This window comes from Triticum aestivum, chromosome 5B (genome assembly GCF_018294505.1).
Source record: "Triticum aestivum cultivar Chinese Spring chromosome 5B, IWGSC CS RefSeq v2.1, whole genome shotgun sequence".
NCBI lineage: Eukaryota > Viridiplantae > Streptophyta > Magnoliopsida > Poales > Poaceae > Triticum > Triticum aestivum.
Window position 1 is genome coordinate 443,626,942 of NC_057807.1, and position 11,212 is coordinate 443,638,153.

The 11,212-nt window shown below is 45.2% G+C and overlaps 1 protein-coding gene across 1 annotated transcript; it reads left to right on the forward strand.

The window, feature by feature from the left end:
• Positions 1-7,536: 7,536 nt before the first annotated feature.
• LOC123112349 (uncharacterized) lies at positions 7,537-10,827 on the forward strand. Its single transcript, XM_044533307.1, has 2 exons — positions 7,537-7,693; positions 9,452-10,827. The coding sequence occupies exon 2, from the start codon at positions 9,491-9,493 to the stop codon at positions 10,595-10,597; it is 1,107 nt and encodes a 368-aa protein (XP_044389242.1). The 5' UTR covers positions 7,537-7,693; positions 9,452-9,490; the 3' UTR covers positions 10,598-10,827.
• The last annotated feature ends 385 nt before the right edge of the window (positions 10,828-11,212 follow it).

Below are 11,212 nucleotides of genomic sequence, written 5' to 3' on the forward strand. Positions count from 1 at the left end.
GTGCTTCCTAGCAACAAAATCTCTCTTATCATAATGTTGATTCTTTGATTGTGGGTTATCAAGATCAACATCAGGTTCAATTTCTACATCATTGTCTTTGCTAGTTTGAGCATCAACATGAACATTATCATTAACATTATCACTAGGTTCATGTTCGATTGTGTTTCAGCATCAGAAATAGAAATATCATTGGGATTCTCAGGTGTGTCTACAGTAGGTTCACTAGAAGCATGCAAAGTCCTATCGTCTTTCTTTTTCTTCTTTTTAGAAGAACTAGGTGCCTCTAAATTATTTCTCTGAGAATCTTGCTCGATTCTCTTAGGGTGGCCTTCAAGATACAAAGGTTCCTGAGTCATTCTACCAGTTCTAGTAGCCACTCTAACAGCAAAGTCATTTTTATTATTCAATTCATCAAGCAAATCATTTTGAGCTTTGAGTACTTGCTCAGCTTGAGTAGCAACCATAGAAGCATATTTGCTAACGCGGTGAAGTTCATCTTTAACTCTAGCCAGATTATCACCTATGCGTCCTATCTCGAAACCATTATTCTTTAACTGTCTACCAACATAAGCATTAAAACTTTCTTGTCTAGCCATAAAGTCATCAAATTCATCTAAGCATGGGCTATCAAATTTAGTAGATGGTATTTCAACTTTATCATATCTATAGAGAGAATTTACCTTTACTACCTGTGTCGGGTTATCAAGACAATGTGGTTCTTCAGGCGGTAAATTAAGACCATGTATTTCTTCAATAGGAGGTAAATTCTTAACATCTTCAGCTTTAATACCTTTTTCTTTCATTGATTTCTTTGCCTATTGCATATCTTCAGGACTGAGAAATAAAACACCTCTCTTCTTCGGAGTTGGTTTAGGAATAGGCTCAGGAGTTGGCTCAATTGGTTCAGGAATTACTTCAGGAATTGGCTCAGGAAGAGTCCAATTATTTTCATTAGTTAACATATTATTCAATAATATTTCAGCTTCGTCGACTGTTCTTTCCCTGAAAACACAACCAACATAACTATCCAAGTAGTCCTTGGAAGCATCGGTTAGTCCATTATAAAAGATATGAAGTATTTCATTTTTCTTAAGAGGATGATCAGGCAAAGCATTCAATAACCGGAGAAGCCTCCCCCAAGCTTGTGGGAGACTCTCTTCTTTGATTTGCACAAAATTATATATTTCCCGCAAGGTAGCTTGTTTCTTATGAGCAGGAAAATATTTAGCAGAGAAGTAATAAATCATATCCTGGGGACTACGCACACAACCAGGAGCAAGAGAATTATACCAAGTCTTAGCATCACCCTTTAATGAGAACGGAAATATCTTAAGGATATATAAATAGCGAGACTTCTCATCATTAGTAAACAGGGTAGCTATATCATTCAACTTGGTACGATGTGCCACAACAGTTTCAGATTCAAGGCCATAAAAAGGATCAGATTCAACTAAAGTAATAATATCAGGATCAACAGAGAATTCATAATCCTTATCAGTAACACAGATAGGTGAAGTAGCAAAAGCAGGATCGGGTTTCATTCTAGCATTAATAGACTGCTGCTTCCATTTAGCTAATAATTTCTTAAGATCATTTCTATCATTGCAAGCAAGAATTTCCATAGCAGCTTTTTCATTCATAACATAACCCTTAGGAACAATAGGTAAAACATAATCATTGGGGGGACCTTCATCATCACTATCATCGGTAATAGGATCCTCAGTAATTTCATTCCCCCTAAATCTAGCAAGTTGTTCATCAAGAAATTCACCTAATGGCAAAGTAGTATCAAGCACAGAAGTAGTTTCATCATCCATAGCAAAAGTGGCATCATCAATAACATGTGACATATCAGAATTCATAATAGTGGCAGGTTTAGGTGTCGCAAGCCTACTAATAACGGAAGGAGAATCTAGTGCAGAGCTAGATGGCAGTTCCTTACCTCCCCTCGTAGTTGAGGGAAAAATAGTAGTTCGATCCTCTTTCAAGTTCTTCATAGTGATCAACAGATATAAATCCCAAGTGACTCAGAGAATAGAGCTATGCTCCCCGGCAACGGCGCCAGAAATTAGTCTTGATAACCCACAAGTATAGGGGATCGCAACAGCTTTCGAGGGTAGAGTATTCAACCCAAATTTATTAATTCGACACAAGGGGAGCCAAAGAATATTCTTGAGTATTAGCAGTTGAGTTGTCAATTCAACCACACCTGGATAACTTAGTATCTGCAGCAAAGTATTTAGTAGCAAAAGGTGGTATGATAATAATAGTAACGGTAGCAAAAGTAAAGATAAATGTTTTTGGGTTTTTGTAGTAGTTGTAACAGTAGAAACGGAAAAGTAAATAAGCGAAGAACAATATATAAAAAGCTCGTAGGCAATGGATCAGTGATGGATAATTATGCCGGATGCGATTCCTCATGCAATAGTTATAACATAGGGTGATATAGAACTAGCTCCAGTTCATCAATGTAATGTAGGCATGTATTCCGTAAATAATCATACGTGCTTATGGAAAAGAACTTGTATGACATCTTTTGTCCTACCCTCCCGTTGCAGCGAGGTCCTTACGGAAACTAAGGGATATTAAGGCCTCCTTTTAATAGAGAACAGGAACAAAGCATTAGCACATAGTGAATACATGAACTCCTCAAACTACGGTCATCACCGAGAAGTATCCCGATTATTGTCACTTCGGGGTTGTCGGATCATAACACATAATAGGTGACTATAGACTTGCAAGATAGGATCAAGAACACACATATATTCATGAAAACATAATAGGTTCCGATCTGAAATCATGGCACTCGGGCCCTAGTGACAAGCATTAAGCATAGCAAAGTCATAGCAACATCAATCTCAGAACATAGTGGATACTAGGGATCAAACCCTAACAAAACTAACTTGATTACATGGTAAATCTCATCCAACCCATCACCATCCAGCAAGCCTACGATGGAATAACTCATGCACGGCGGTGAGCATCATGAAATTGGTGATGGAGGATGGTTGATGATGATGACGGCGACGAATCCCCCTCTCCGGAGCCCCGAGAGAGATTAGGGCTTGGCGGCGGCTCCGTGTCGTAAAACGCGATGAAACTTTCTCCTTGATTTTTTTCTCCCCGAGACGGAATATATGGAGTTGGAGTTGAGGTCGGAGGAGGTCCAGGGGGCCCACGAGATAGGGGGCCGCGCCCTGGGGGGCACGCCCCTTGTCTCGTGGACAGGCCGTGGGCCCCCTGGCACTAATTCTTTCGCCAAAAATTCTTATTAATTCCAAAAAATGCCTCCTTGGATTTCCAGGACATTCCGAGAACTTTTCTTTTCTACACATAAACAACATCATGGCAGTTCTGCTGAAAACAGCGTCAGTCCGGGTTAGTTTCATTCAAATCATGCAAGTTAGAGTCCAAAACAAGGGCAAAAGTGTTTGGAAAAGTAGATACGTTGGAGACGTATCACGCAGGGCTTCGCCTAAGCATCGCTACGATATTACCGAGGTGGAATATGGTGGAGGGGGGCACCGTACACGGTTAAGAGATCAATGATCAATGTTGTGTCTAGAGGTGCCCCCCTGCCCCCGTATATAAAGGATCAAGGGGGAGGGGGCGGCTGGCCAGGAGGAGGCGCGCCAGGGAGGAGTCCTACTCCCACCGGGAGTAGGACTCCCTCCTTTTCCTAGTTGGAGTAGGAGGGGGATGGAAGGGAGAGAGGAGAGGAAGGAAAGGGGGGGTGCCGCCCCCCTCCTTGTCCTATTCGGACTAGAGGGGGAGGGGGAGCGCGACCTGCCCTGGCCGCCCCTCCTCTTCTCCACTTAGGGCCCATGAGGCCCATTAACCCCCCCAGGGGGTTCCGGTAATCCCCCGGTACTCTGGTATATGCCTGAAACCACCCAAAACCATTCCGGTGTCCGAACATAGTCATCCAATATATCAATCTTTACGTCTCGACCATTTCGAGACTCCTCGTCATGTCCATGATCATATCTGGGACTCCGAACTACCTTCAGTACATCAAAACACAAAAACTCATAATACCGATCGTCATCGAACTTTAAGCGTGCGGACCCTACGGGTTCGAGAACTATGTAGACATGACCGAGACACGTCTTCGGTCAATAACCAATAGCGGAACCTGGATGCTCATATTGGCTCCTACATATTCTACGAAGATCTTTATCGGTCAGACCGCATAACAACATACATTGTTCCCTTTGCCATCGGTATGTTACTTGCCCGAGATTCGATCGTTGGTATCTCAATACCTAGTTCAATCTCGTTACCGGCAAGTCTCTTTACTCGTTATGTAATGCATCGTCCTGCAACTAACTCATTAGATACATTGCTTGCAAGGCTTATAGTGATGTGCATTACCGAGTGGGCCCAGAGATACCTCTCCGACAATCGGAGTGACAAATCCTAATCTCGAAATACGCCAACTCAACATGTACCTTCAGAGACACCTGTAGAGCTCCTTTATAATCACCCATTTTACATTGTGACATTTGGTAGCACACAAAGTGTTCCTCCGGTAAACGGGAGTTGCATAATCTCATAGTCATAGGAACATGTATAAGTCATGAAGAAAGCAATAGCAACATACTAAACGATCAAGTGCTAAGCTAACGGAATGGGTCAAGTCAATCACACCATTCTCCTAATGATGTGATCCCGTTAATCAAATGACAACTCATGTCCATGGCTAGGAAACACAACCATCTTTGATCAACGAGCTAGTCAAGTGGAGGCATACTAGTGACACTATGTTTGTCTATGTATTCACACATGTATTATGTTTCCGGTTAATACAATTCTAGCATGAATAGTAAACATTTATCATGATATAAGGAAATAAATAATAACTTTATTATTGTTTCTAGGGCATATTTCCTTCATATATATGTGGGAGGGGGCGCCTAGAACACACAACATCAATTGTTAGCCGTGTGCGGCGCCCCCCTCCACAGTTTACACCCCCGATCATAGTTCCGCGATGCTTAGGCGAAGCCTTGTGAGAATCACTTCACCATCACCGTCACCATGCCATCATGCTGACGGAACTCATCTACTACCTCGACACCTTGCTGGATCAAGAAGGTGAGGGACGTCACCGAGCTGAACATGTGCAGAACTCGGAGATGTCGTATGTTTGGTGCTTGATCAAGGTCGGAGCTAGAAGAAGTTCGACTACATCAACCATGTTGTCAAACGCTTCCGCTTTCAGTCTACAAGGGTACATAGACACACTCTCCCCCTCGTTGCTATGCATCTCCATGGATAGATCTTTGCGTGAGCGCATAATTTTTTTGTTTTCCATGCTACGTTTCCCAACAAAACCCACACACCACTTTACTTCTAGAGCATTTGAAATGAGCTAAACTAGCAGTGAGAGATGAATTAATGAAGTTGCTAACATTTTAGAACACTTGGATAGTTGGTTCACACCAAACCTAGACAAATCTTGGGCAAAATGCAGCTTGGAGGTCGAGCTTGGAGAGGAGAAAGCTTAAGTGTGGCTCAGGCATTTCATCGAACACCTCATGTGCATAGGAGGTGAGAATAGAGTAGCACACACCTCCCACACACCGGCCGGCCAAAAAACAGAGGAGTGAGCGGGCAGGGGCGAGCATATGTATATGCATCTTTTTAGTCCCGGATGGTGTCCAGAACCGGGACTAAAGACTGACCTTTAGTCCCCGTTCCAGACACCAACCGGGACTAAAGGAGTTTTGCCAGGAGTGAGGCCCTTTAGTCCCGGTTGGTGTCTAGAACCGGGACTAAAGGTCCCAGCCGAACCGGGACTGGTGCCTGCCGAGGCCCGGTCGGCGTCTTGGCCGCTCAAACCGGGACCGATGCTCCCATTAGTCCCGATTCATAACACGACCGAGACTGTTGCTCTGATCTGGCAAAAACCCAAGCCCTGTTTTCTACTAGTGGCCATCGTTCCTCTTCTTGTCGGACTTGAGATCGGCCACAACTTGATTCCACTTCGGCTTGCCATTCAAGATGATCCAACAATGGCTAAAAGCAAATGGCTTCTTCTCCACCTTGTTATACAAAGTGGCTGCCGTCATCGTCTAGCAAACAACATATGTATGAGCACGAGAATGCAAATGACGACAAGATGAAGAAATTGAGCTTACGTGAGTTGCCACTCCCATCCCACTTTGAGGGCGTTTGATCACTTGTGAGTAGTAGCCGACGTACTTGTTCACTTCCCCTTGAATGACCCCCCATCGATGTTGGAGAGATGCCACATTGCGGGTGTCATGATATGATGCGACTCCACATACTTCTTTTGTTCGTGATACTCATTCCAAATCTTCTCCCAATGTGTGTTCCTCTTTTGCTCTGTGCTGCATATTGGATCCATTGTTGTGGTCAATCAAGCTTTGACCAACAAGATGTCCTCAAATCTTGAGAATGCCGATCTCTTGCCTTTGTCGTCTTGGTCTTCTTCTTCCTGCTCGGATTGGGATCGAATGTTGCACCAACTTCAAATGCGGTGGTTCCCTCCAATTCATACTTCATTATGGTCGAATCTTCATTGTCATTGATCATGTTCGACAAGAACGCCTCCTACACGGTCATGGTTTGCAAGCATTCATCATGTGCCAAATGAACTAGTGATCTATGCAAAAATTTGATCGAACAGGAGTAAAGAAAACGCCTTGACTCTTCTTCTGTCATTCCGTCGAACATGTTGAGGATAGCCCGGGCGGAGCCTTTGCCCATGCTCATCCACGCCCGAACGAGTTGGGCGAGTCACATACGTTGACCGCCGGCATCTGCGTCGGCGGAAAGCTCTCCGGAGTGGCTCAGCATGTCGTTGAATCCTCCTCTGTCCCAACAGGGTCGGACATCGTAATTCACATCGGCGCTTGGATAGAAGATTGCGGGGGTCCGGGCGCGGCGGAGGAGACAGTTGCTCCACCATGTCTAAATCTCCCTGCGTCGCCGCTGCCTCCCTCTCTCGCTGTCGGCGTCGCCGCAACTTTTCAGCCACGTTCTCCACCTTGCAAGACGGAGCCGACGAAGAGACGCCGACGGACGAGGCGGACTGTGTCTCCGTCGCGACGGTCAGGGATGGGACAAGTGGTGAGGATGGGGAGCAAGGGTGGAGGATGGCGAGGGCTCGGGCGTGGGAAAGCTTGGAGGGCGACGGGGGGAGGAGGAAGGGTTTGGTGAATTTGATGCAATTGGGGATGAGGTTATGCTGTCGGGTCTGACGTGGCGGGCGCCCCATATCCGCCCCATATTTGGTCATGATATGAGGGGTGCCGGTCAGTTCGGACATTTGAGGCCGGTTTAAACGAGCACATCTGAGTTAAAAAATCATGACCGGGGCCCGCCCACGCGTATGAGGCCGGTTTGAGGCGCACAGCTGTGGATGCTCTAAAATCGTAATAAAACTAAAAGAAACTAAAATCGTAATAATTTTCTGGAAAAAAAGAGAACTAAAATCGTTCGACCGATCGATCGATCTCCCGTGGGGAACGACCGTTCGACCGATCCCACCTCCGGAGCTGAAGTTTGGCAGTTATTCGCGGCCTTAAGAAAACTTCGGCCACGAGAACAATCTAGGTCCCTTCGAAATCTCGCCTCGCCTCGCCTCCCCTCCCCTCCCCTCCTCCGCCGCCTTTCTACCCCACTTTCCAGGCGCCGGCTTGTCAGATCCGGGCGCCAGCTTCAGGTATTCATCCGAACCTCTCCCAGCCTAACCTTTCGTCTGTATGCGATCTGCGCCCGTGGCTCACAGCTCCTACCACAGGGAAACGCTTGTAGGATTAGTTCTCGTACCGACGACGGCCCTAGATGTGAAATTTGTACGGGTGGCACACAAAATTACATTAGATTTTGGTGCTGCAGGTATGAGCTTTCGATTCTTGTCCTTCTCGCCAAACCATTAGGGTGCGTTTGGTTGTGTTGCCCAGCTTGCCTATAGCTGAGCTAGCTTAGCTCGGCTGGGCTATCTTTGCCTTAGCTGCCCGTTTGGTTCAGTGCCGTTGCTGGCAAGAGCCAGCAGCTAGCCGTTTGCCTGTGTCGAGGGCAAGCTAGCTCGTCTTGATAGGATCCAAATATCCCAAAATTCTTGTCCTAGATTTGTTAAATACGGATGTATCAAGTCACATTTTAGTATTAGATACGTCCGTATCTAGACAAATTTAAGACAAGAATTTTGGGACGGAGGGAGTAGCTTATAACAAGTGCATCATCACTACAATACCTTGAAAAAACAGTGAAACAGAGAAATAGCTATAAGCAGATCAAGTTGTAAATAGTCATGCAAAAATTCAGCGCAGCTTTATGATGATTAATTTAACACACTGACTGATAAAGAATCTGAGTAAAAAGCTTATTGTTCAGGAATGAATAACTCTGTGACATCGTTACATGCCTGCATGAGGAGGCACGGTCATTATCTCCCTAGGAGACGATGCCGGAAGACATACAAAATAATCCTGAAAGTTCGCAGTGAAATGAATCACACAGCAGGAGCAACGGGAACGTATTCAGGAAAGCTAGTTATCACCGATCCAGCACCCAAACTCTTGAATAGCAGCCATCGGTCTCCCCTTCAACATGGAAGCCACTTGTTCATTGGTGGCCACAGATGTCTGTAGCACAAGTCGGATGAAGAGAGGGTATTCTTCAATGTCATCAATTATTTTGAATAAATTCTCATTCGGGTTGGTACGTGTGTGGAACGCATAGTATCCGACATATCACGCAGAGACCGCGTCATGTCTTGAGCTGCGCTCTCATCACACTTCACCCACTTACCTTTATCACGTTTGCCACCTCTAGGACGCTTCGAAGACGAGCATTCATTAGTGGTGTCGTCAAGAACACAATCTGAATCATAATGTGTTGCAGGATCAACCTTAACATCACTCATATTTTCTTCTCGGTATCACCAATAAAATCCTTGTCACGGGCATGAACACGGTCATAGGGTGTTTGAAGGACCGTGAACTCTCCGGTAGCATGCTTATCCTGAAATATGAACTCCATCTAATCAAAGTTGGCAATAGGCACATTGATATATTTCCCCCTTTTGTCTTTGTTCTGGAAGAGAGAAGTAGCATGAAAATGTTAGTTAGTTACAAAAGATAAAATATGATACTAGATGGAAATATAATTTGACAAAATTTATATGTAGCACTCACATTCTTCAATCAAACACACCCTTGATCTTCGGTTTTGCTAGAGCACGTCTAGATGTGCCCTAAGTATTGCACATCAAAGTGTAAGTCCTATGTCATTGATTTTACTCGGAGATTCATGCAGGTATTTTCCTTTTTCTTTTGCTTTTCCTTTTTATGTTGATTGAGTCACTTAGATTTGCAGTAACTAGACAGACCCTTTGATCTTTCTATTTAGAGTAATCCTGATATTTTAGTTTTCGACAAGTGTTAATGCTACTGTACTAACTTTTTCCTTTTGATAGCCACGATATTCAACTACTGGGTGTGTTAAATTCTCGAGGATGATGAATCGTCAGTTTGCGAATATGATAGTACACAATTACCCCAAGGGAGTTTATTCCCTGCGCCGTATCAACCTCATGGAGCATCTCTTCTACCCTTCAACAGAAGCTGCCCAAAAAGCAGAAGCCAATAAGAAGGGATGGTTATCCACCATGTTGAAAGGGAGCCCCAAGCAGCGTCTGCCCAAGACGAACATCAACTTCTCATCACTGCCTAACATGGCCGACTTAACGGCCAGACATTTCTTCTCCCTGCTGAAAGGGCAGGGGGAGGGCTCTGTCATGTTCGTCAGCCCTAACGTCCACACGATGATGTACGACACTAGCACGGACTTTGTCTTTGGCATGCCCCAAGCCAACTTCTGTAAGCAGAGCGACTCAATCTCCCTGTCCATCACTCGGCGGGGCTATGGCCAAGAATACCACGAGCTGTATGTCATAGGCAAAGGAGAGGACGGTGGCTTGTTTGAGGTCTTGAAATATACCAGGACAACTGATCTGAGCAAACCGCCTTGGTACTGGCGACCTCTGCCCTGCCCGCCATTGTTTCCGCAGTGCCTGCCTGGCGGCAACAGCAAAGTTTGTGCTCCCTCTGCAGCGGTCGTGTTGGATGCCACCACAATATGTGCCTCATCCGTGGATGCCGGAGCCTGCGCCTTCTTTGACACGGTAACCCGCGAGTGGAGACAGGCTGGCAGCTGGGTGCTGCCCGTCCATGGTGCGGCAGAGTATGTCCCTGAGTTTGGCCTCTGGTTTGGCCTCGACGATGCCATTGGCAACCCCAACCATTGCCTGCGTGCTTTTGACTTCGATTCCTCCAGGCAACCGGTGGTGCGGCACTCCTGGAGCTATCTCAGCCGCCTGCCGGATGAGTGCTTGCCACGGCAGAGGCACCTGCTAAACATGGGCTCAGGTAAGTTCTGCATCGCCACCAGCTTTCGGAATCTCTTGAGGCACACCTCGTGCGCACCACTTGATGGTGCGGTCGATGAGCTTACCATCTTGACCGGTGTGGAGGTGGTGCGCGATGTCAATGGTTTCCAGATCATCAAGCACAAGTCTGAATGTTACAGTTTGGAGGACAATAGAATCCAATGCGTGCTCTGAGGAAAACTTATCTATGTGTCACTGTTATTGGATTGATCCTTCCATGGTTTTTCTCATCAGATGTGAATGAATATATTTGCTTAGCTTTTATCTCCATGGTTGAAATAGTCAAATAGGCAATTGATGGCTGCAAGAAGAAATGAAAGCATCATGGTGCATCTTTCTTTATGGAATATTGTTTTTGGTAAAAAATTATAAATTAAAATTATTGGTCATGCTATCTGCTTAAATTCTAGCATATATTTTTAGTTTTTTTACCTCTGCGCTTGAGTCAACTAGTAAAACTTCATCTTGAGGATTTCTCCGTCCTTTCTCCTACCTTTATCTCGAGTGTAGAATGCGCGCCCGCCTTGGCCCCAGCAGACCACACCCGCGATTCTTTGTGGCAGTGAACTGTTTGGGTATGCTCCCTGCTTCGAAGAGTATTCCCACCATGTGATTTTGTGACTTAAACTAGTTTATATATTATTAATTAACTATTTATGCTCAAAGTTTGACACTATAGTACAGGCCACAGGCGGCTCAATAAACCAGGACCGAGTGAGTATTAATTATCCTGCTTTGATGCGCTTGTTTTTTGGTGAGTTTATTTCACTGGTTCTTCTTTTCATCGTG